The sequence below is a fragment of the Vipera berus genome, assembly GCF_964194415.1.
Source record: "Vipera berus genome assembly, chromosome: 7".
In the NCBI taxonomy this organism is placed as follows: Eukaryota; Metazoa; Chordata; class Lepidosauria; order Squamata; family Viperidae; genus Vipera; species Vipera berus.
Window position 1 is genome coordinate 40,203,318 of NC_138209.1, and position 19,874 is coordinate 40,223,191.

The 19,874-nt window shown below is 35.7% G+C and overlaps 1 protein-coding gene across 2 annotated transcripts; it reads left to right on the forward strand.

Moving 5' to 3' along the window:
* Positions 1-1,414: 1,414 nt before the first annotated feature.
* On the forward strand, positions 1,415-19,618 carry NDNF (neuron derived neurotrophic factor). Of its 2 annotated transcripts, none has more exons than XM_081332495.1 (4): positions 1,415-1,828; positions 13,270-13,464; positions 14,697-14,821; positions 17,600-19,618. In XM_081332495.1, exons 2-4 carry the CDS (start codon positions 13,271-13,273, stop codon positions 18,991-18,993), a joined length of 1,713 nt encoding a protein of 570 aa, XP_081188621.1. In that variant the 5' UTR covers positions 1,415-1,828; position 13,270; the 3' UTR covers positions 18,994-19,618. The 2 variants fall into 2 exon arrangements, with proteins under 2 accessions (XP_081188621.1, XP_081188620.1); XM_081332494.1 differs by lacking the exon at positions 1,415-1,828 and adding an exon at positions 2,678-2,784.
* The last annotated feature ends 256 nt before the right edge of the window (positions 19,619-19,874 follow it).

Consider the following 19,874-nt stretch of genomic DNA (forward strand, 5'->3'; position numbering starts at 1 on the left):
TAATGGATATCGCCCTGAGTATTATTTCATTTTTTCTTTCATTTTTCTGATATTAGCAATACACATACCTGGTATAATGACTATTTTTTATGAAGATGGTACAATATCAAAACTCTGCCCCAGAAGTTTTTACCAAGTGATAAACAGACCATTTCACAAAGTAGGTAACTAATATGGATAAAGAGGCACTAATTCAGAAAATGTCACAAAGCAAAAGTTTTCCAATATATGGTCTATTTTGGTATGACAGCATTGTGTTACCTTGCAAATTTGGAACACCAGGTATTGGAGTCATAGTTATTTCTTTTTTCTCTGACACTGCATGAGTGTGAATATTTGAAATCATAAAACTGCTAGTAGAGTGACACTAATAATGACTTCCTTTCTGTTTGGATTGAAAAGTGCTTGTTTTTCTGGATGACACAAGCATAAACATCTTGTTTGTGTTTAGCGCTTGTCAACTATACTACTGTTTGAGGTTATGCAAAGTCATATTCTGGGCTTTATATTTTATTTTGAGCATATTTTGAACATATTTCGGTTTTTGTGTGTGTGTTTGTGGTTAGTCTGAGATTTGCTGAACACTTTAATTTTAAAATGGAAAGTGATTAAGACAGTAGGTTTCAGGTGGTTTAGCATAAAGATTCAGTTATTTGGCCTGTTTGCAATGCCAAAGTCCAGGTTCCTTTCCAGGCGCCTACTTGTAAAAAAAAAAACATCATAGATCAGCGCTGAAGAGGAAGATGACAGGATTTTCCTTCACCATTAAAATCAAGATGATGTTGCTAACGAAGGAAACAAGAGAAAACATCGAAGCTGATCAGATGCAAGTGTAATTAGAAAAAAAAACTGGCTTGTACTGTGCTTCAGTCCTGTAGCCATAATAACTCCTCTTCAGGTCCTGAGCAGGCATGTCCCTCTGTTGGTTATATATCTTAAAAACACCTGCTTGCAACCGGTTGCCTGGGCCAGAACATGGCATTGGAACAAGTTAGCACAGGTACTACAAGAACCTTTTTACTAAGAGGCAAAACTAATATTTCTTCGCCACAGCATAAGAAAGGCTTCCAGGAATTCTTCCTCCCCGCCTGAGGTAAAGCCCGCCTACAAAACCTGTGCGGGGTGCACCCCCCCCTCCCTCGCGGGAGAGAAAAGGCTCCCGCGACAGGACTTAGCCGGGCGTTGCACAGGCGCCTGGTTGGTGCTCGGCGCGCGCGCGCGCGGGAGGGAGCGCGTGTGGTGGCAACGGGCCGGGGAGAGAGAAAAAGCAGGGTGGGTGCGTGGGTGGGGCAGCAGCAGGCCTGGGCTGGGAGGAGAGACTCTTCCACGCTGCGCTCAAGTGACATTCAGGGCGAACACCACATGTTTCACTCACCCAGCCGGGCGGGCAGCAAATTAGAAAGGCGCCCGGACGAACGCCTTTCCCTCGACTGGCTTAAACGTACAAATAAACTCATTGCCGGCCGTCGCTCTCAGGCCCCCCAAAGATCCTCTCCACTCCCGAGCAGCGCCAATTTCGCCTCAGTCTCTTTTTACCTTTGGAGAGTTTTCCTCGCTTGAAGAATGGAAAGAATACAACCAGCCTTCGCCTGCCTTCTTTCTGCCCGCTAAAAAAAAAAGAAAAAAAAAGAGAGAACAAAATCAAAGAAAACGAGCGGCCGAGGGCTACGACTTGGAGGAGGAAAAAAAAAATCTTTCGTTCCCTTGTCCCGCTATTCGTGGCAGGCGAGTTGCTCCGGGCGAGCTCGGTCCTCCTTCGGAGCCAAGTCTCGGCGCCTGACGAACTTGGGGAGAGGTCGGCGGGGGCCAATCGAGGCTGGTCCGTCAGGTAAGCGGGGCGCCAGGCGAGCTTTTTCCGCGCGGCCAAGGCGGGTGAGGGAGCGTCGGCTGGAGGAGGCTCGCTGGCCACTGGGCTCGCTCGCCGACTTGGGGGGCGCTCCGGGAGTTAGCAGAGAAGCTTCGGGCCGTCCTAAGCTCGCCCGGCTTGTGCGGTTAGGGCAGGGGTCGGCAACCTCGGCTCTTTTATGACTCGTGGACTTCAACTCCCAGAATTCCTGAGCCAGCTATGCTGGCTCAGGAATTCTGGGAGTTGAAGTCCACGAGTCATAAAAGAGCCGAGGTTGCCGACCCCTGGGCTAGGGAATTCTGAGCCTCTGGACGGGACCTTAACTGATGCTTTAAGAATAGTTGAAGTTACTGTTGATTTGCTTCGGCGTAAGGAGAGCCAGGTCTGCTCCGCACCTGATTCTCTCTCCCGAGTCTGCCGACTGGGAATCTGGGCTTCTGCTTCGAACTCTGTGCCCAGACTAGCCCGGTAGCCGCTCCGAGAAGTCGTTAAGAGCCTTGCAAGTTTGCTGAGAGGCTACGCGCGGGTGAGACGTGGTTTTTATTTAGCATCCTTGGAAACGTGTCATAATAACGTGGGTATTCTCTCTCATCTCTTTTGTTTTTCTCCACCTTCTTCAGTTTTTATAATCGCAACCGTTTGGTTAGGTTGTTTGCCACAGTGGACTGCCCAACACAAAACTCTGAAAAAAAGATGGCATGCAATAGAGCCATCTCTATTGCATGAAAAAAGGACATTCTAATCTTTTGATGAGACAAATCTGCCTGCCAGTTTTAATCCTGATTGTCTTCGCTTGGCGTGTGTATCCTTACCCTAACAACAGTGTGCCTGTCACTGGAAAGGAAAGAGAAGGAACAACCAGAGTTCATCTTTTCCTCTGCCACTTGGTGGTGTGGGACCATTTCAATGAGATTCAACTTCGCGGAGTTGCTCAAAAGGTTTCATTATTTCCCTTCACTCCAAAATTACTTTCTGTCCTGTTCCTTCCCATTCCCTGTGGTTTATTTGATTAACACCTGAGGAACTGAGCAAAGGCTCCCTACCGGACGAATCAGAACCAGTAGAAGTTAACTAACTGCAATGAGTTTGTGGAAGGTTCCTGTCTAAAAGCTTTTCAATTTTGGTGCATGGAATCTTTGCTTATGTTGGGATGTTCTCTTTCAATCCAACAGTAACATATCCTTTTCTAACGTGGACCATTTAATATTTCTATTGCAAAGTATTTCACAAAGTACAGACCAGACCTGTGTGGCAGGTTTGCATTCAGAAAGTTGTTGCAAAAGGGAAAGCAAGAAATGCAGAGTAACTAATGAAGGGATAGATAAGAGGCAGAGTGACCTTTATATCTAATTTAAGTTCTTACTATGAATGTAGTTACTTTCTTCCAATGTTTTGTGCAGCCTAACTGCTTAAACGTTAATGTCTCCATCTATATCATCATCACAGCCCGTCCAAGCAAAATCTAAACTGTCAAGTGTAGTCAGTTGTTTAAAAACAGAATATTTTCAGAATTTTTTTTTTCAATCTTTGATGTCTTTTCCAAATTTCAGTAATAGTTGGTCCTGAGGATTATTTTCAGTTTTATCTTCTATTATGTTTAAAGTGCTTGATATGTGTGTGTGTGTGTGTACACACACAGGCATGTGTATACATATACATATACCTTGAGTGTTTTTTCGATGCACCCTGTTGGCCCAAATATGGGAAGAAGGAATCTTTTGCCTGTATCAGCCTAATCTAGAGCCATCCACAGGCAGCAGTCGCTACTGTGACAATCATTTTTATGTTAAATTTGGATTGCTAACAAAGAATAAATATATACATATACATTTACATATACATACATTATACAAAATACATGCAAATAAACAAGAAAAGAAAATATTTTCTTTAAAAATATATCCTGTTTTGAACAGACCTACTGCATATGATTATTATTAAGCATACATTCTGCAGAAATAAATATGCATTTTAGATGATTTTAAAATGGGTTTCACTGCTGCATTTCTGGAAATTCTAGTGGAATAGCTTTGCAGTTGATTTTGGCAATAACCCTGCTTTAAATTGTCACAAAGCAAAGTAATAGAACATGAGCTAGTAGAAGAAGTGAAAATTAATTACTTATGGCTTGTATTAGACATTTTAGTTCACAGAATTGAAAACGATTATGAAACATCTCTTCATCATTTGTAAATGGAACTTTTTAATCTCTCAAGTAATATATAATTGGTGAATATCTGTATTCTTTGTACTGGATCTCTTTAATACTTCCGTGATAAAGTATTGTAACTTTGTTCAAATTAGATAACTTAGTGATACAGATCAATGCAATATTTTGCCAATACTACTGAGAAATGGGGAAGGGGTGGAGAGACAATGCTGTCTTTGAAACAAGTGGAAACATAGGCTAAGATAGGGAACAGAAGATTCTGTTTATAGCTTTTCAGCTCTGTTGTTATTCTTGACCACTTTTTAAAAACAAACAATGCACCAACAAGATTATTTTTCATTGAAAAATAATATAGATGTTCACAATAAAAAAGATTTTGAAAAGATAATCTATTTATTTTGGAATCAGTAGTAGTGTAGGGGAATTATAATGTTAATATGGGATCAAATTCCAATCATAACATCTTTTTCAAGGATTTGGTTAGTTACTCTGTGCTCAACTCTGTAAAAATGATTTCAGAGTCATTTGAGTGGCTTAGATTTCCCCTTTTTAAATTTTGATACCTGAATCAAAATTTATAGATTCAGATTTTATCTCAAATATTTTTCCACATACATCTCTGTTTGACTAGTGCATTTGTGTGAATGTCTGCTCAGAAATGAGTGCCACTGATGGAATTATTTCAAAACAGGTCTTAGACTGCAGTCCTATGAACACAGCAGTTTTATTTCTGAGTAACTTGTGTAAGTTGCATGTCTAATATTATATGACATTAAAGAAGTATCCAGAAATGTATTTAGAAGTAAAAGATAATTGAAATATTGGATAATTCTATAATATTAAACTTGCTTTTTGTTAGAAAACTATAGCCCTTAAAATTGATTTAAGTGTTAGGCAGCTTTGAAGGCAGTCTTTAAATCTTTAATAAATTAGTGCAAATCTGGAAATCCATGATTTAGATATAGTTCTTGTCTTTAAAAAAAGAGATTTGATTATTGGTTTAATGCTATAAATTCCATGTAAATGTGTATCTTAAACACAAAAGTATCTTCAAAATGAATGATGCTGTTGTATTTACAAATCTATTCTGCCCTTTTTAAAAGTGTATATTAGTCAATAAACATAATCAGCAATTTCATTTTGTAATTATATTCAAGATCAGATAAAAAATGTTTTAGACTTGGCTATTAGTTTTAAAAGACATGCTAGGGAAAACAGTCCAAAAATCTAATTTAAATTGAGGTGAAGTAATGCCACATCCAGTCTGATGCTTTCTTGGAATGAAGTGACAGCTTTAACCTAAGAACATCTGAATTCTAGCTTCAGTTACAACAGAGCTTTTTTAGAGGAAAATATGCCTTATTTATGCATTCATTTAAATGCATTAAATTTTTCATTTTTTAAAATTGCATGATTTTTTTGAAAGAACTGCTTTTAGTCTCTTTTAATTGTGCCATTAAAAAGCTTGATTTAATTATTTAAATTTAACTTATAAATAGAAATGTAACATATTCTGTTATTGTATTTTTGTAACTCTGGTTACTTTTACAGAAGATCGTATTGTAATCTAACTAATGATATACTCAAAAATACTGTCAATATGAAGCTATTTTGGATTGTCTTTTTGGAAAATAAAGTAAATTTTGTTTGTTACTTTTCATGTGATAATCATACTATGGATTATAAGTCCATAGGGTAATATGATTAAAATAGTTCTTTTTTCAAATGCAATACATTTTAAGAAAATGTATTTCTTGAGGAATATTTGATTTACCTTTTGGTTTAAAAATAAGAAATGGTGGAGTTTTAAAATAATGTGTAATACATTGCCTTTAATTTAATATTTGGAAGTTGTACAATTAGTACCATGTAACAGTGATTGTAAGATCTGTTGAAATTCTACATTTCAGTATATTTTTGTGGAGATTTTTTAAGCAAATACGATATTTTTATAACCTGATGAACTAGAACAATATGAAGGGTATTTATATATATATATATTGATCAGCATGTTAGATATATATCCATCTTTTCCTTGGGAACTTAAGGCAGTATACACGGCAGTCCCCAATTTATTATGATCACAGACCAGCACAAAAGTTAAACATCAAAATAAATATGTTCTCTAAAAAATATTGGAAAATAACTAAGCAAAGTAGTAATATGAATAAGAATCTTTACTTCTTTACATGTTTTTTCCTGCAGCAGTACAAAATTTTGCTACTGCATGATGGTGGCTGGAAGGAGATGGTTCATGTAGAAATTATCTGATCTCCCTAGAAATCTCTCTAATAGAGGGAGAATATAGTTGATCTGATGTCCCTGTAGAACTTGCAGCACAATAGGATATGTGAGATATCTTCAGCTTCCTCATTGCCATGTGTACACATTCACTCAGTTATTGGAGTTTTATCATACCTGCCCCTATTTATCAGACATTGTCTAATTAAAAAATTGTAAATGTTATAATTAAATATAGGAAATAATGTCTGATCTTGATGTATTTTATCAGTCAACTTAAATTTAATCCAAAGAAGAATACTACCTTCAACATTATCCATGTTTTATAATTGGAAGTAGTTAACCATGGACTTACCTGCCTTGCCTAGTTTTCCTATAGAACAGAACAGGTAGACAAGACACACTAGATCTACTGATTCTATAGGACAAAAAGCAACAGTGACATTTTTTTTATTAATTTCCTATTTACTCTTCAAAGCATAGGGCATGTTCTTCTGCTCCACTACTAATGTAGTGTTTTTCTCCTTAAGGGCACGTATTCACTTCATTTAGTGTGCTTCAGATGACTGCAGATTAAATCCAGCAGTTAATTTGCAAAGGATGAAATGAGTCAATAGCTTTGCTATTTTTTAAAGTTACACTTTATCATAAATTTACAAAGAGCTAAATGATTATAATACTTAACTAAATGGAAGGCTGCTGATTTGAAAGTCAGCAGAAGCATTTTAGCCTTTTTTAAAACAAGTTACTGTTTTTTATTGCATGGACGTTCCACTTTTCCTTATACTTTTTATTTTATTTATTTATTTATTTATTTATTTTAATCCCATTTATATCCCGCCCTTCTCCGAAGACTCAGGGCGGCTTACAATTTAAAGCACAAATCAATGTGCTTAGCAATAGCCTTCATTCTGTGTATATGCCTGCTTATTATTATTATTAGGGCTTTCACCACCCCACCCAAGCGGCATTAATACAAAGTCAGCTTATTGCCCCCAACAATCTGGGTCCTCATTTTACCTACCTCGGAAGGATGGAAGGCTGAGCGAACCTGCACTAATTGCAGGCAGCTGGTGTTACTTTAAAAAGTTTAAATTTTTTTTCAGTCATTTCAGGTATAAGGGTTAACTCACAAATTAACCAAACTAACCTATGTGCTGTTAGCAAATTTGTGTTTATAAAGCCAGGTTTGTAGCCATTATCTTCAGTAACTAATATGCTAAAAAGCATTCATAAGAGAAGAATAAGAAAGACTTTTGGTTTTAGTTGCTTGTTTTATCTGCATATGCACAGTATATAAATTTGGATGCTTTAAATTTGTGTATGCATGCATATGTACACATGTGCCCATGTATGTGTCTACATGCAAGAAGCCATCCCCCCCACACCCATATAAATCCCAGAATGGAAATTTTTAGTGGTTTCTATTATGACTACTTCCTACTTGAATGATAATTGTCTCCAAAGGTATTTTGTAATTAGAAGAGTTTTAATGACAAAGACATTTAGGAAGAAGTGTTTTTCAGCAGCAAAACAATGAGAATGGAAACATCAAGATCAATTTTGTATGGTTTTTTTCTCCAAATAAAAACAGCTAAATAAAGCATGCTTGTTTAAATGCAGAAATAATGTTGTGTATAGTATGACTTTAAAAGATGTAACTTCATGCATAATTATATGAAAGAAATGTTTGAATAAACCTATATATGATCAGGCTGCATATAAGCCTAAGATTGTAAATATAAATTTTAAGAAAAATGTGTATTTATGAGGAACAGCTGCCTGAATAGCAATTGATACTGAAGAGAACATATAAACAATTCCTTTGCCTTGACAAGTAAAGAAAACATTTTTAATCTTCTTTCATCAGTGGGGTTTTATTTATGATTATAAATGAGTGTATTGCTGTCACCATTCTTTCAATCAAATTTCCTTTGTAGGCACAGATAGCATATTTAATGAATTCTAAACTCTCTGTTCAAATACTAGGAAAGACTCAAACTAAATAGTAATAAAAACACAAGAAGATGATTTATTATTTTAAAAGACTGCAGTAGACTATTACTACAAGATTTGCCCTTAATAACCCAGGTTCCAGGGGAAAAAATCTGAACTACTGAATATGAATGCTTCAGAACTGGATAAAGCCAGATGTATGTATGAAAAAAAATCAAGGGTGAGAAAAACCTAATATATATTATTTAAAGGATCCATTTTTTATTTTCAGAATACTGTAATTATTATTGCAATTTTAAAAAATTACTCTCCCTAAGAAATGTTATAAAGTAGCTATAATTAGTTGCCACTGAAATTAGTAAGATGAGTTTGCCATAAATCTTAGCCACTGTAGGTACAGCTATATTTATATGATTAAATAAATAATGAAGGTGATACAAAAAAGGAAATTGAACAGTGTGTTAAATGTGGTTGGCAGGCATTTGGTAAATTAAGCATAATTTTCAAGTACAACCTGCCCCCCATGCCTGAAAACTTTTCAATCAATGTGTGCTACCTTTTCTAACATATGCCAGAAAAATATGGACACTAACCTCACAATTAATACAAAAACTATGAGTGGTGCAAATAGCCCTGGAAAGACACATGCTCGGCATTAAAGGACAAGATAGAAAGACTTGGATTAGAGAACAAACAAAATATATAATGCCATCAAAAGATTAAAGAATTAAAATGGAAAGGGGCTGATCGCATAGCAAGAAGAACTGATGGCAGGTGGATTTAGGCAGTCATAGAATGGATTCCAATTGATAAAAACCATCCACAAAATGGATAAAAACCATCCACAAAACAAGATGGAGCAATGACATCAGCAAGTATTGCAGGTCCAACTGTCAAAGGAAAGCCTAAGACTTCATTGGTTGGAAACATGCAGAAGAGGCCTTCATCCTGCAGTGGATAGACAATGGCTAAAATGATGATGATGAAATCAATAATGAATTGATATATGCAACAAAAATCACTGCTTATTGCATATTTATATTTAATGACATTTTATTGAAAAATAATTAGGGCATAATATTTCAACAAGAAGAAAGAAGCAGAAGAATGATTTACTATAATGAATACAACTAAAAGTATTGGTATGAAACACTTAGTATGATACTGTACAAGCTCTTTGTTAGAGGTTATGCATACATAAAATTACCTGTTTTGCAAAAGTTCATCTTAGTGTCCAGCCCTATTGACATTTATGTAACAGTATGACTTTGGTCTTAAAATCTCCATATTTTGTCCAGGTGACAAAAGCTTGCTATAAAATAATATTGCCATTTTCACTGATTTGATGACAGTTTTCATTGACTTGATCACAATACCTAAAATTTCTAAAAAGCTAATCAGGATCTATTCTGGGCTAGCATTTGATAGGCAACAAGAACATCCAAGGGCAGTAAGCTAAACTGGAACATCCTAGAAGACAATTTAATTCAGTATTGTTTCCAATAAAAGAATATGTGGAGCAGAACAAGAAGTAATGGCAAGATGATTATTAGGGATCCAAAGACTATAATGACTATAAAATGTGGATTCAAATATCAAGCGTACATAAATTGAATAAACCACATTCTTAATAAAGTTATATGAATATAGTAATGAAAGTATCTTTATCAGTTGTTCGTGCCTTCTCAACTTTTGATAGGCTGGCAGCAGCTCTACATGCCGGTTGATTGAATGTTGATCTGATAGCCAAGCCTCTTTCAATAGGTGGCCACCTTTTGTGAAGTCCTGGGTGATGACCTCAGCCCCTGCAAAATTAAATGTATGGTCACTCTCGGCTATGTGCATACATACCTGAGAACGCTGTTCATGTCGTTTAACCGCCAGTTCATGTTCATGAACCCTAGTCTGGAGACATTTCGTAGTTTCTCCAATATAATTACAGTGACAATCATTGCAGTTGATCTTATATACCACAGATGACTGCTGCCAGCCTATCAAATGTTGAGAAGGCACAAACAGCTGTGCAGGGTGGCATAGTGGGCAAACTTTTTACCACCTCTGCACCGCAGGAATTGAGACACTGAAGATTCAGGATGTTTACCCATGGAAAGGCAGGAGTTCACAATAAATAGAGAAAGGGGGATACCAGCACAGCCCTTTGCAGGATCGAGGGAAAGACTGTGAACCAGTACGATCGAGATGGGATGCCCAGCGGGAGGATCGCTACCGGCCGTGACTATACGTCAACCTAACGAGAATGCCGGCTGAGACACCGTGGGGGGGGGAAGATCTGGCAACAATGCTGAGCAGCCACGCATGGCAGGAGGAGTGCGGCCGGCGGGCGGGACAGGCAGGGGGAGGGAAAATGTTAAAATTGAAATGAACACCAGGTTTAATATATATGCATATAAATGCAATATTTTTATAGAGTTAGAAATCATTCTATTTTAAGTGATCTGTCACTTAACAGTAATTTTTTGGAGGAAGTATGAAGCTAATTTCTGCTGCTAAGTTTAATATCCTCAAGTATGAGGTTTTTTAATGAAATAATGCATAATCCCCAAAATCCAATTTTAGCTATGTTACATACTCTTCTTTGATTCTTAAAGGTTACAGTTAAATTTTATCCTGCAGATTTATTATCAGATGGGTAATTCAGGCAAAATTAAATGCACTTACATTTAAAAATAGGATTTGAGGGTTACAAAACATTCCCTGCTATGGTTAAAGAAATATAGCACATAAATGCCTGTGGCAAGCTGTTCTTTGAAATTATCATCACTAAATTATAATCATGCACTTTCAACTCTCTGTAATTAAACATTTAGATTTATTTATTCCAGATGTATTTGCCTCAAATAAATCCAGAACTTTTGTTGTAGTACTAGACCTTTTACAAGTCTCAACCATTTACAAATTGTCAAAAAATGAAGTGAATTGTCTTTGATTTTGTTTGCAGTATGTCCATTGACAACTGCATTTTATGCTATTTTGGAAAGGATACGGAACATGTTTTTAGGGCATTTTAGAAACTACTGGTTTCTTTTAAAGCAACCTAGTGAATCTGAAAGAGAACTACAGACAAGCCATATTATTAAAAATGATCCATATTTTATTTTCTGGTTTTGAGGAAACATTTGCAGGCTCTGCAAATTATCCCTTTTAAAAAATATGGATGAAACCTAAAAAACAGTTCTTAAAATTCTTCATAAGAAGGATTGGGTTAATTCTTTAAGTAATATATTCTAATTTATGACATACAAAACTATATACATTACATTGTTTTGATATTTTTGTAAATACTATACTGTAATTGTATTTACAGTAAGTCTGGATGTTTCATTATGTCTGAACCTTCAGTTAAAAGTTCTATTGTAAAGTTTTAGATGATCCTTTTGACATTATAGAGATCTAAGATGGCGGCGCCTGGAATGGCTGCGGCTGCATTGGCTCTTGAAGGCAAATAGTTTTGGGAGGGATAGTAAGGGCTATAGGCCACATGATCAGGAAGATTTTAATGTGTTTGAGCAACATGGTGGAACTAAGGTAACATACGACATACGACCAACAATCTTTGCTGGCATGGCAAGTTTCTAGTTGTTTTGGAACTGTTGGTGAGACCGTTAAAAGTCGTTGGCACTGTTTGAATTTGTTCTACCAGCAGCAAGATCTGACTGCTGGCCCAGTGATGGATTCTATTTCAAATCAGGGCTGTTTCCAGGGGAGGCAGAGGAGGAGAGGACCTGGAGCTTATGGAGTGAAGGAACTGGATGAGGCTGTCGGCAGGCCCAGAGGAAGAGAGAGAGGCTTTTGGAGAGTTGGTGGCGGCGGCAGTGTGCTCCAGGGGTGAAAAGAAGCAAGGCCTCTTTAAGGAAAGGGTGGAAGAGTCAGCATCAGAAAAAGGAAAGAAGGCGAGGTTGTCAGAATACAAGCGAATTTGAGGGCTAATCCACATGGAGCCCCATTTCCATCTGTCCTGTTTGCTATCGTTCACTCCCTAGAGACTAAAATGGACAATGTGAAATTTGAGCGGGCCCCGAACAAGGAGTATATATCGGAGGTGGTGACCCTTTGAGAGCTGTATGCAACGAAATTTCATTTTGATGTATGCCGATTGGTGTACATTCAAAGTGACAATAAAGTTATCATCATCATCATATAGTCATGTGAAAAAGAAAGTACACTGTCTTTGAGTTCCTTGGTTATACTGGTATGCATCAGGACATAGTAAAATCATCTGGTCCTTAGCAGTTCTTAAAAGTAGGTAAATACATCCTGAGATGAACAACAACACAGGACATGTTACACCATGTCATCGTTTATTTTACAAAAAGAAAGCCAAAATGGAGAAACCACATGACTGTGACTGATTTTATGACCTTTTTGCATTAAGCAAACACAGCACTTGTTAAGTGTTAAATGAGAACTGTGATTATTAAGCAAACCAGTTGTACCCATTGAACTTTTTTTTACTGGAAATCAGAAGTAAATGCCAAAACCAGCAAAAAACATTGAAAATTGTAGTAAAGTGGCCACGGACATTGCAAACAGCTGTAAAGGTAAGCTGGTTGCCAAGTGCCCACAGTACGATCACATGACCACAGGGTGTTGCATGCAGCTATTATAACTTGGGGGAGGGTCCATCATAACTTTGAACAATTGCTAAGTGATAGTTGTAAATCAAGAACTACCTGTATTTGTGGAATTTTAAAGGAAACATGGTGCAATTTTAAAGGAAAGCTTTTTTAAAAATCTTTCCCTATATTCTCCCTTTCTGTTTTGAAAAGCCTATCTTGAGTGTTAGAGGAGCTTTCTATTTATTAATGATCATCTGCTCAGTGCCTCTTATACACAGGGCAGCCAACTTAAAAGATTCCAATTTGAGACTATGGAAAGATACAGGGATAAGAAAAAAGCAGTAGAGATTGGTGGGCTGTTTGGATAAGACAGGAAAATCAATTTATCAATACAACCACTTCAGTTAGTTTTTCTATGGGGTTAATAGTCCTAATATATTTACAATATGATTTACAGTGCATCATTTTTATTTCTCTAGGATGCTCTTGATGAGATGCTCCATATTCTACCTTTTCCTTCTGCTACCATTTAGCTCCTGGATGCAGAAACTACCTACTAGAGATGAAGAACTTTTTCAGATGCAGATCCAGGACAAAACTTTTTTCCATGATTCTTCAGTACTCCCTGATGGAGCAGAGATCAGTAGTTATCTGTTCAGAGGAACACCCAAACGGTATATTGATTCATGTAACGTAAAGTTAAGATATTTATGTCTCTGTTCTTTCAGTCAGTCTTGATTCCTGTAACTCTATTCAATTTTCTCAGCAACACCTTTTTTCAGAAGTTGTTTGCCATTGCCTTCTTAGAACTGAGAGAAAGGAACTGGCTCAAGGTCGCCCAGTGTCAACTTTGTGAGATAGACCAGGCAGGAAACATGGCCAGACAAGCTAATTCTACTTCATTGTAAGATTACATTAACAGACTCTTCAAATCTGAAAGTATATTCCCTCCCCCCATCCCCTTACAGTACAAGATATTAGGGAGGGTCTCTTCTGAGTCTCTTTCCCTGACTACATTCCTACTGCAGGCTAAATTGCCCTTTATCTGACTGTTCCTTGGCTACATCTCTTTGCCCTAACTCCCAGGGTCACCTCCACATAGTATTATACTTTGTGACTAAGGCAGGATAAGCCCACTGCTATTCATCTGCCACAAATCTCCTTTAGTGATAGCTAGCAGAGCTCATTTATGAACACTAAATAGCAATCAGAAGACAGAAAACTCCTTAATCTCATAACACGTGGACAGACTGAACCATAATTTTAACTGGGAAACTGTAAGCATCCTAGACCAAGTAAAATCCAAAAAAATTCTAGGAATTTCCAGGAAGCTTGGCATTCAGACAATCAGCCATCAATTGGCACATAGAAATAAACCACATTCATATACCATTCAAAGGAGACAATAAAGAAGCTTAGAACAGGAAACAAGATCAGAATATATCTTTCCCATCTTCTCCAGCAGCCTATAGTCATATAAGCAGGAATTAACAGCAGACAAACCAAATCAAACAAACCAAATCAAGCAGAAAACTATATCCTTATCAAGCATCTACCAAGGACAAAACCACACCCCACCAGTAATGGCAGGACAAGCTACTATATGGACTGCCATATGTCAGAAATGGTATAGGGTCCCCTGCTTGGGCTGGGTTGGGCTAGATGACCTACAAGGTCACTTCCAACTCTGTTATTCTGTTAATATATAAATAAGGAACAAATGCCACAATCACTAGCACTGATGATGTTCCCTAGTTGGGAGGAAATGAAATTGGAAGCAAACAACCAAGCTCAGAGAGCCCTAAGGAGTCCACAATTCAATATATGAGCTACATATATTCTGTTCTCTCTGTGTCCTTAACGTTATATTGTGAAGAAGGTCATGCTTTTATTCATCTTTCCGTAGGTTTTTTTTTGTGGTAGAGGAAGATAATACACCATTTGCAGTTACAGTGACTCCTTGTGACACACCTTTGGAATGGAAACTGAGTTTGCAAGACCTCCCTGAAGAGTCAAGTGGAGAGGGCTCAGGTAAATTACAGTAAAAACCAAACAAAGATTGTTAATTTTGTTAAATATGCATAAGCTGATGTAGCAAATATACTAAAGTCCATCAGTAATTGCTGGTTAAAAAATTAGTGAATAAGAATTAATTTTTAATAATTGAATGATAGATTACATGTTTCCCTGGCTCATCACAAAGTTGTTCTGCTAGTTGAAACTTCTGAAAATTTTGCGTTAAACAGGCAAAAAACTGGAGATATCCAATAGAGAAGGATATCTTGTTTCACCTATTCCTCTCTTGCACTAATCTTAAGTGTAGCCATAATTATTTATATGTACTATACGTATGTACTAATATGTACTAATAAAACAAGCAAGCTTTTACATAAGTTGAGCAGAAAAATTATAGGTAGTCCTTGACTTTCAATAACAATTGAGTCCCAAGTTTCTGTTGCTAAGTGAGACAGTTGTTAAGTGAGTTTTGTCCCATTTTTTATCTTTCTTGCCACAGTTGTTAAGTGAATCACTACAATTGTTAACAACACAGTGTTAAGTGAATCTGGATCCCCATTGACTTTGCTTGTGAGAAGGTTGCAAAAGGAAATCACATGACATGAAATCACTCTGCAGCCATCATAAATATGAGTCAGTTGCCAAGCATCTGAATTTTGTTCACCTGACCATGGGGATGCTGCAACAGTCATAAGTGTATAAAACTGTTTTTTCAGTGTCATAACTTCGAACAGTCACTAAATGAACTGTTGTAAGTCGAGAACCTCTACAACAAAGCATTCCATCATGCTTTTCATGTGGATTATATTCTACAACAGAACTGCGTGTCTAATTTAGAACTCTAATTTTTGAGATGGGAGGATTTCCATTAGATAGAGTTTTCCTTTACAGATTGGAGGAAAAAAGTCATAATGAGGGGGTATGGTCAACCGGGTCATCATTGCCGATTTTTCTTTTGTAAAAGAAACATACATTTTTTTTATAAATAAAAAAACTTGTATGATTAGATATCTTAAAATTAATATTTTCAATATATGAACGTCCTTATTTGGATTTCTCTTTTTCTAATAAAAATAGAATATTTATATCACCCTTAAAAGCTAAACATAAAAAAAGAAATGAAACAGTATCAACTAAAATATACAAAATGACAAAATACTTACGTTACAAACTGAGACATCTCTAATTCTAAAGGAATTACATTAGATCATATAAAAACTACTTTTATTATAATTAATAAAATATGAGTAAGCAATATACAAAAAAGTCAGGAAAGCCAAGGCACTCCAGAAGCTTAAATCCTCGATCTCATGAATACCACTATTTCTCAGAATCCCCCCAATAATTTTAAACTTAGATTTAAAGATTAAAAAGTCATCTGTCATCCAATGATTAACATAAGAATAATGCGATTCCAGGGCTGTGGAACTTGATCCTGAAAGATCCTATTATAGCTTGAATTTGTTGTTGGAGCCCTGGGAGCAGCCCAACATTTCAGAGTCTGAATAGTTAATTTTGTGGGAAAGTAACTGCTCGACAATGAAAATAGGAAAGGAGAGGTATTTCACCACAATGCCTATAATAAACAGTAAAATTAATACAGTAGAACACAGAAAAATGCTATCCTAGCAATTGGAGCCTTTGCGCAAGGTAGAGCAATGACCTCAACCTGCCCTTTCATGGTAACTTGAAAGGCTTTATTATATATAAGCAGTATTGTATATAATGGCATCATTTACCTGTGCAATGTTTGAAAATATTTATTTATAAAATTAATATGGTCATCTATTGCAAAGACTCTGGGCAACATAGAAATTAAATGTTTTATTGCGCATCTTAATATTAATATTATTATTAATAGTAGTAATAATAGTAGTATATTTTTGTAATGTATAAGACTTTCTTCCTCAAGTGCATAAATAACTCCATAAAATTGTCCTTCACTTGGGACTGCTGGTACTATTTGTTCTTTTTCGTAATGTTTTTGGCTGTCCTGAATGCTGTAATATGAATCCAATATTATTTATACAATAACTAAATGCTTTAAAAATATGTCCATTTGTCATTTTATAAATTTGTGTCTACAAGTTGATTTTAACAGTTTAGTTTAGGTTTTCATATAAAAACATCTTTTTCCAAAATATTTTGTAGTTAATTGATTTATTGTGTTGTGAGATGCAAATCATACATTATAACATACATATATTAGTGGGTACAACAGTATTTGTGTAAACTATAAATTGCTAACTATTAATTTAGATTACTTAAATCATTTTTCAGGAACAAGGTTGTTAATGCTAACTATAATTTTGAATGTTAATGAACATAAGTGGCACAAATTGTACACCTAAATATTTTTGTTATTTTGTAATATAATAAGATAACTATTTTCAGTTTTATACTTAATATTGAGATCTGCGTAGTATTGTTTTATATATATACATACACACATACACACACATATACATAGACACATATACACATATATACATACACATACATATGCACATATGCATACACACACATGCACATGGGAGGAGAGAGCCTAATGTGGCTTAACTGTCAGACAAAGCTTAGGAAGGACCTACCTTAATAGATCAGGAAATTAAAAGCAACAGCAGGAAATATGTAACTTCAGACCTCCTATTAATGTAGCCTTACAGTAAAGTCAAATTAGTTCATCTAATATTTCTTGACTGGTTTTCTTAGGAGGCCAATACATTTAGACCCTTTAAAAACATACTGTGTTTTGTGTTTGCTTTGTTTCAAAATCCCTCATTTTGTCTCTTCTAGGTGACCCAGAGCCACTTGAACAACAGAATCAGCAGATTATTAGTGAAAAAGGCACAGAGCTATTTTCATATAGAGGAAACGATGTTGAGTATTTTGTATCCTCTACTTCACCTTCTGGGTTATACCAGTTAGAACTCTGGTCAACAGAAAAGGATACAGACTTTAAAGTCTATGCTAGTACAACTCCAGAGTCGGATCAACCATATCCTGAACTACCTTATGATCCAAGAGTTGATGTCACTTCTCTTGGTCGTACAACTGTCAGTTTGGCATGGAAACCTAGCCCAACAGCTTCAGTATTGAAACAGCCAATACAATATTGTGTAGTTATTAATAAAGAACACAATTTCAAAAGTTTATGTGCTGTTGAGACCAAACAGATTGCTGATGATACATTTATGAAGGCTCCTAAACCTGGTCTGGATTTTAGTCCTTTTGATTTTGCCCATTTTGGATTTTCTTCCAACAGTAATTCTGGGAAAGTACGCAGCTTCTTAAAACCAACAACAAAGCTTTATTCAAAACTTTATTCAAAGCCTAAATTTGATCTGGAAAAGATATGCATTGGAAACAAAAATATATTTACTGTATCTGAACTGAAACCTGGTACACAGTACTATTTTGATATATTTGCTGTAAATGTCAATACAAATATGAGTACTGCCTATGTTGGTACTTTTGCAAGAACTAAAGAAGAGGCCAAACAGAAGACAGTTGATTTAAAAGATGGGAAGGTTACAGATGTGTTTGTTAAGAGAAAAGGCACCACGTTTTTGCGGTTTGCTCCTGTTTCATCACATCAAAAAGTTACATTTTTTGTTCACTCATGTCTTAATGCCATACAAATGCAAATCAAAAGAGATGGAAAACTTCTGCTGTCTCCAAATGTTGAGGGCGTCCATCAGTTTCAACTTCGGGGAAAGCCAAAAGCCAAATACCTCATTCGACTGAAAGGAAATAAGAAGGGAGCTTCCATACTGAAGTTTTTGGCCACAACAAAGCCCAATAAGCAGTCATTTCCATCTGTTCCTGAAGATACAAGAATTAAAGCCTTTGATAAACTTCGCACATGTTCCTCAGTCACAGTGGCATGGTTAGGTACAGAAGAAAGAAACAAATTTTGCATCTACAAGAAAGAAGTAGATGATGATTATAATGAGGAACAAAAGAAAAGAGAACAAAATCAGTGTCTGGGACCAGATTTGAGAAAAAAATCAGAAAAAGTCCTCTGTAAGTATTTTCACAGTCAAAACCTACAAAAAGCAGTTACCACAGACACAATTAAAGGTCTAAAGCCTGGCACATCCTACCTTCTGGATGTTTATGTCATAGGACATGGTGGGTACTCTGTCAAATATCAAAGCAAATTGGTGAAAACAAGAAAATTCTGTTAGGAATCTTTTACATAAAAATCTGCAGAACATTATTGGATTAACTAACTACTTAAACAGAATAGAAGTTATAAACTGTATTGGTATTATGTATAGGAAATATTAACATCTATATTTATGTTTACAGAAGTAATTAAAAAAGACTGAGATTAGTGCTCTTCGTTGGTATCTGACGATTGCATTATGCATCTGGTGGTGTATGTTTGTTGATCAGTAAATAATGAAGATAGCGGAATATTGAAGAACCTGCCCTTTTTGGCTTCCATATTGCATGAAGTGCTTCTAAATTATTTTATCATATCAAAGGCTAACACAGATCATTCAGTAGGATATTAGTCATAGGCAAAGACAAGAACCCAAACTTCCATCCAATCTCTTTTCATAGATTACGGTTTATGTAAATTATTTTTATTGTCTTGTTTAATATATATATGTTTCTATGTTGTAAACTATGAAAAATCTTTTCCTGTTAAAAGCATAGATCTAAATTAAATATTAACTGAGATTTCCAGTTTTATTGTTAATATAAATTCCTATCTGATTAATTTTAAATGCTTAAAAAGTTTATGTATTTCATGTACAAAATTGTCAGTCATTATATTCTTGTACATAAAATTAAAATATTATATTATACATTCCAGTTCATATTAATGTTTCATATATCAACATAGCCATATACATATACATAAATTTGTATAATTGTGGATGTATTTAGGGCATCTTTAATTAGTAATTATCTGAACATCTTTAATTGTTAAGTATATTTCAAATATTTTAGCACAGTTGGTAATACACAAGTGGAAGCTTTTTCAATTTGTCAGGTCAATACTTTCATAACAAATGAAAGGAAGGTAAACATGGATTATTAATAATGGTTATTTTCT

Coding starts and splice junctions, on each gene's coding strand:
- NDNF (XM_081332494.1), top strand. CDS start 2,753: ATGAGATTCAACTTCGCGGAGTTGCTCAAAAG. Junction 13,465..14,696: donor TTCAGAGGAACACCCAAACG/GTATATTGATTC, acceptor ATCTTTCCGTAG/GTTTTTTTTTGTGGTAGAGG. Junction 14,822..17,599: donor GTCAAGTGGAGAGGGCTCAG/GTAAATTACAGT, acceptor TGTCTCTTCTAG/GTGACCCAGAGCCACTTGAA.